The 6,320-nt window shown below is 37.3% G+C and overlaps 1 protein-coding gene across 13 annotated transcripts in view; it reads right to left on the bottom strand.

The window, feature by feature from the left end:
- Nucleotides 1-392: 392 nt before the first annotated feature.
- SETD9 (SET domain containing 9) overlaps nucleotides 393-6,320 on the bottom strand; it is a 12,508-nt gene continuing 6,580 nt past the window's right edge. For 7 of the 13 annotated variants that reach the window (XR_015148800.1, XR_015148799.1, XR_015148803.1 and 4 more), the window contains 4 exons: nucleotides 4,406-4,529; nucleotides 3,218-3,333; nucleotides 2,416-2,521; nucleotides 393-870 (listed from right to left, as the gene is read on the bottom strand). Coding sequence is in view for 4 of the 13 variants with exons in the window: in XM_086361799.1 (XP_086217925.1) it covers nucleotides 783-870; nucleotides 2,416-2,521; nucleotides 3,218-3,333; nucleotides 4,406-4,529 (434 nt within the window). In the remaining 9 variants the exon portion in view is untranslated. The remainder of the gene's footprint in view (nucleotides 871-2,415; nucleotides 2,522-3,217; nucleotides 3,334-4,405; nucleotides 4,530-6,320) is intronic. The other 6 variants (XR_015148804.1, XR_015148796.1, XR_015148801.1 and 3 more) reach the window with 4 other exon arrangements.

Here is a 6,320-nt window from a genome sequence, read left to right as displayed (position 1 = left end):
TTCAAATAGAGAAAACAGTATAATGACTCCCCATTGCCCCCTTAACCAGCTAAATCTTGAAATTACACACAAACCCCAATTAACTCATGCTGCTGCTGCTGCTGCTAAGTCGCTTCAGTCCTGTCCGACTCTATGCGACCCCATAGATGGAAGCCCACCAGGCTCCCCCGTCCCTGGGATTCTCCAGGCAAGAACACTGGAGTGGGTAGCCATTTCCTTCTCCAATGCGTGAAAGTGAAAAGTGAAAGTGAAGTCGCTCAGTCGTGTCCGACTCTTAGCGACCCCATGGACTGCAGCCTGCCAGGCTCTTCCATCCATGGGACTTTCCAGGCAAGAGTACTGGAGTGGAGTGCCATCGCCTTCTCCAAATTAACTCATGACAACACAACAAATATTTTTGGTCTTGGTTTACTCTGAAAAAATTAAGTTTTTGTGGATATTAGTACACATCAACAGTGTAAGAACTGCTGATGACTTGGCTAAAATTTGATAAACTACTAAAGATAATCAAAAGAATAGTTAAAATTATAAGTTCAGGTGGTGGCTTTTAATTTAGTAAGCTACTGTGTACTTAGGTGAAAACCAAATTAACACTAGAATTGCATTACAAATTTGAAAGTGTAACGAAGCAAATAGGTTTTATGATTAATTAAAATACTAATATCAATAAAAACAAAATTCCCACTCCAATTAGGTATCAAAACATTTGTTCTGCAAGTGGAACTTACAAAAAACATTTAGAATTAACTCAATAACTGAGTAGTAAACATAGTTTCATAGAGTTAGCTGACAATTGTATAGTAGTTTGAAAAAAGCTCTTCTCCTTGTTCAATGTCCCTGAGTGCAACAAGAATGACACAGCGCAGTGGGCTGAAAACAAAGAGAAACATAGTTAGCAGTGTTAACAGATACAAGCTCATATTTTTAGTACCATCAAGATGGATTTCATTGATAATTTTATTCAGATTCCTTACTATCATCTTAATTTATGTATTTGATTTCCATAAGGAAATAGCTCTCATTGCTGATGGAGGCATTTTAGAGTATATTTATTGTGCATCATTTAAAAAGCCCACAAATCAATAAGTTTATACAACTGACTACTTCTTTGAAAATGTTTCTATGTTCCCATCCTCAAAACTGGTATCATAAAAAGCATTTTAAAATGACATTATAGTTCAACACTTCAAAAAAAATTATTGTATCTTTGTATTCCGCAAAGCTGGAAATGTTACTTAACATTTATTGGAATTTAAAAAAAATACCTTTAATGGACACAATAAGACATATGCATACCTTCAAGTTCCTACTCTTCTAACTTTTCCTGTACTTGCTGAACAGCAATAATATTATGCCCCAGAATGTCAGGTGAAAAAAACTTCATTGTTAAAACACACACACACACATACATATAGAAACATAAAAGTTATCAAGTACAGGGAATTGTCTAAGTTTTAAATATCATTCATCATCAAAGGACAATTTAATTGGACCTGTATAAAATAAAGTTTGCTAGCAACTGGCAGCTAAGTGAAAGGATATAAAGGTAACGTCTTCTTACAGTATTGTTAATAAAAAACTCTTAAATATACAATTACTTATATTTAAAAATTGTTACTTGAGTATTCTCAGTAGACTTTCCACTTAATGCACAAAAAATAAATGTTACATTAAAAATACACATATTCTTGGGCTTCCCTAGTGGCTCAGTAGTGAAGAATCCACCTGCCAAGGCAGGGGACATGGGTTCGATACCTGATCCGGGAAGATCCCACATGCTGCAGGACAACTAAGCCCATGCACCACAACTGAGCCAGAGCTCTAGAATCTGTGAGCCGTAACTTCTAAGCCCACGTGCCACAACTACTGAAGCCTGTGTGCCTAGAGCCGCTGCTCTGCAGCGGGAGAAAGCACTGCGATGAGAGGCCTGTGCACTGCAGCTAGAGAGCAGACCCTGCTCCCTGCAAACAGAGAAAGCCTGTGTGCAGCAAAGAAGGTGCAGTGCAGCCTAAATAAATATGTATTCTAATCACTTATATGTGGAATCTAAAAACTACAACATACTAGTGAATGTAACAACAAAAAAGCAGACTCACAGATACAGAGAACAGACTAGTGCTTCCCAGCGGGTGGGAGGGGAAATACAAGGGTAGGAGAGTAAGAGGTACAAACCTCTGGGTATAAGACAGGCTACAAGGATGCAGTGTACAACATGGGGATGTAACCAATATTCTGTAATGACTGTAAATGGAGAATAACCTACATCAACACATTTTATGATGAACATAAAAATCTAAGTTATAATTTTTCACTAAAAAAAACCCCCAAACTCTCTAGTTTTTTCTTAGAAAATATATATCTATTTTAAGGCACAGCATAAGACAGAAGATAGGAAAAATTCCGAGAAGAACTAACCTTTGTTTGTCATAGCTGTAGGCAATGTTTGGAAGATACTGCTTCAGTTCTATAGGGAAAACTGCAGGCACATCAAATTCCTGATAACAGACATTAGCTGCTCTGTCTAAGAACAAGTACAAAACGTTTAGAAACAGAACCATTTTATCAGGTCATGGAAAACAGTACTGAATTATGGCACTTGATGTATAGTTTTCTAAATTACCAGAAAATGCTCAAATTAATAATCACTCTTATGTTCCAGGCACTGCAAGATTATATAGATACATATATTTGCATGTTTTATTATTTACTTTTTGAAGATTAGGAAACAGAGGCTCAGAGAGAATAAAGGTTACGTAGAGGAGTCAGGCTTCAAGTTCATGTCTAACACCAGTCTGTGTTAAATGTAGTCAGATGATCAAGCCTTATAGGAAAATAAAGCCCTAGAGAAGATTGGTAACTCATAAACTTAGTAACAGAACCAGTGTAGTGATTAATCTATAAGGCTATGTTGAGGAACTGACAAAATAATCTCTAAGTTAACTAGTAAAAAATAACTAAAAGAATAGTGATCAAAAGGGCAGTTATCAATTGCCTTATTTATTGCAAAATCAGAATAAAAACAGTTAAAGAATTCCAATTAACATATATCATTATCTCCCCAAATTCTCTGGTTGACATCAGCCATTATAAAATTTACTTCAGGGCTTTCAATAGCTGAGATATTAAACTTAACTGCCTCTGGCACTCAGTCATATGGCAAAGGAGGAACATTACCACTGCTGTATTTTTATCTCACAGCCCCAGGGTGCCAACTTACCATTTGAACAATTGTTCACATACTGTCCTATAGCCAATGGATTATGAATTTCTGATGTTAGCCATGTACTATCACTCATTTTTAAAGGGCCAAGTTGATCCCTCCCACTGCAAGATCTGAAACAGGTGAAAGCATTAGCTAAGAGACTGTTCCTCTGTACCTTAAAATTCAGTTAACCCTCGGTGAAATTTTTCTTAAAAACTTTTTTTTTGTTTTAACTTTTTAATTTTGTATTAGGGTATAGCTGATAAACAAACAATGTTGTCATGGTTTCCTGTGAGCAGAGTAGGGACTCAATCAAACATATACATGTGCCCATTCTCCCCCAGACTCCCCTCCCATTCAGGCTGCCACATAACATTGAGCAGAGTTTCATGTGCGATACAGTGCTGGCTATCCGTTTTAAATAGAGCAGTGTGTACCTGTCCATCCCAAACTCCCTAATTATCCTTTCCCCACATTTTTACCACCCCCCCGCCCCCCCCCACAACCCCCCAGCAACCATAAGCTCATTCTTGGAAGTCTGTGTTAAAAAAACTTATCTAATCAATTGGACAATTAACTAAATAGATTTTTTTTTTGGTCAATTTCCTAAATTGACTTTTTCAGAAGAGTTTAAGGTTCACAGCAAAACTGAGGAAAAGGTACAGATGTTTCTTAGGTAACCCCCATTCCCATACATGCACAGCCTGCCCAGTTTTCACCATCCCCAACCAGACTGGTATGTTTGCTTCAACTGATGAGCCTACACTGACACATCATAATCACTGCAGAGTCTATAGTTCGCCTTACAGCTCACTCTTGGTGGTGTACATTTTATGGGTTTGGATACCTGTATAACGAGAGATATCCATCATTAGGGTATCACAGAATATTTTCACTGTCCTAAAAATTCTCCATGCTCCACCTTTTGACCTCTCCTCACCTCCCCAGACTTTAGCACATGCCAATCATTTTATAGTCTCCACAGTTTTGCTTTTTCTAGAATGTTATATAGTTGGACTTTATATATTATGTAGCCTTTTCCAAATTGGCTTCTTTCACTTAGTAACACGCCTTTAAGTTTCCTCCATGTCTTGTTCTGGCTTGCTAAATAGATTTTTATTTAAAGTGCAAATGCCAGTGGTCAGAGTCATTGTGGTATGGTTCTGTCTCCTACAATTAAATTTGAACATGGTACCAACTTACCTATACACGACTTTTGATATTCCTTTGTCATTTCCATCAATGAGCACCCCATCTAGGCATCTAAAAATAAATGGGTTTCCAATGGACTGGAAAAAGATTGGCTCATACTTCTGATATACTGTACCTAATATATAAGACAAACACATATTATAGCAAGCTATAAAAATCATAACCATCATGATAAAGGACCTTTCTCTGGCACATAAACAGAACATGGAAGAATTTGCTTTAATTTCTCTACCTTTTTCTAATGTTTCCATTCTCCAGTCTAGACTATCACATTCTCTTTGGCTACTTCCCTCATTAAAAAGTGCCCAATAGCAGAAGGAACACAGAACCAACTTGTCCACACAGTCAAATAAAATACAACTATTCTGGTTAACAAAAAATGTGAACATCACATTTTAGGCTCGGTTTCAAAGTTGTGTTTTTGTTTTTATTTTTTAAAAGAGTTCTGCTACTGCTACTGCTAAGTCACTTCAGTCGTGTCCAACTCTGTTCGACCCCATAGACAGCAGCCCACCAGGCTCCCCCGTCCCTGGGATTCTCCAGGCAAGAACACTGGAGTGGGTTGCCATTTCCTTCTCCAATGCATGAAAGTGAAAAAGTGAAAGTGAAGTCGCTCAGTCGTGTCCGACTCTTCGCAACCCCATGGACTCCGGCCTACCAGGCTCCTCCGTCCATGGGATTTTCCAGGCAAGAGTACTGGAGTGGGGTGCCATTGCCTTCTCCGAAAGAGTTCTATTTGACATCTATTAAAGAGACTTTTAAGAAATGTGTTTTACATTTCTTATTTTATTTTTAATCAATTTTGTTATTGATTTTTATTATTTTGTTATTAATCAATTAGTGTAGATATATATGGGAATAGATGAGGCTGGCATTCAGGTTGTTTTCCCTTTCATTTGCAATGAAGGAAAGGAGAGAATATTTACAGGGTGCTTCCTATGTTGCAGGCATGTTGAAAGTGAAGTTGCTCAGTCGTGTCCAACTCTTTGCCACCCCATGGGCGGTAAGCCTACCAGGCTCCTCCATCCATGGGATTTTTCAGGCAAGTGTACTTGAGTGGGCTGCCGTTTCCTTCTCCAGGGGATCTTCCCAACCCAGGAATCGAACCCAGGTCTCCTGCATTGCAGACAGACACTTTACCATCTGAGCCAACAGGGAAGCCCTGTTAATCTATTTATTAAATTTATTTCAGTATTTATTTGTTTGTCGCTGGCTTGTTCTGTTTATTCTTTATGGAGTTAGGATAGTTGTGAAGGAGGAAACTGAGATGCCCCTGTTTAGGGACATAGAATTAAGAAGATAGTAGAATGACTTCTTAAAAAACAGGTCTTTTGGACATTCACACATATTTATACTGCACCAAATAATACTTTTAACAAATAATATATTCTACTGAGCAGTCCAGTTAATGATCTTTTGCAAAGAAACTGCTTTACTTTTCAAGTTTAGAAATAGCAGGAAGATCTTTACTCAGTGATTTACAGATTTAAATTTAATCTTTATATTTTAATCCACATCATTTTTTACCTTTAATTATTATCTAACCCAAACTGACTTATTCTCTAGTAATTTCTAAGTAATCAGTCTTATCAAAGTAGGCCATACTATACTTGCCTAAATTTAAATATTGATTAGAAAAATTTCCTTAAAAGAAAAATGCATTTATCTCAAAATGCTCCCAGATACTTTCTAATACATGAGATAATTTACAAACAGTTAATTTCCAACTCAAGATTTAAAAGTCCACGGAAATCATATCTGTAAGGAAGGACTACAGATGCAGACATAGAGAATGGACTTGTGGATATGGCCGGGGAAGGAGAGGGCGGGACAAACTTAGCGAATAGCATTGGAACATATATATTACCATATGTGAAAAGATATCGAGTGGAAAGTTGCTGTGTAA

Source organism: Bos grunniens, chromosome 20 (genome assembly GCF_055505025.1).
Source record: "Bos grunniens cultivar Pamir isolate PY7600 chromosome 20, Bosgru_T2T1.0, whole genome shotgun sequence".
In the NCBI taxonomy this organism is placed as follows: Eukaryota; Metazoa; Chordata; class Mammalia; order Artiodactyla; family Bovidae; genus Bos; species Bos grunniens.
The sequence above is the reverse complement of the archived record's forward strand: the minus strand, read 5'-3'. Positions and strand labels throughout refer to the sequence as shown.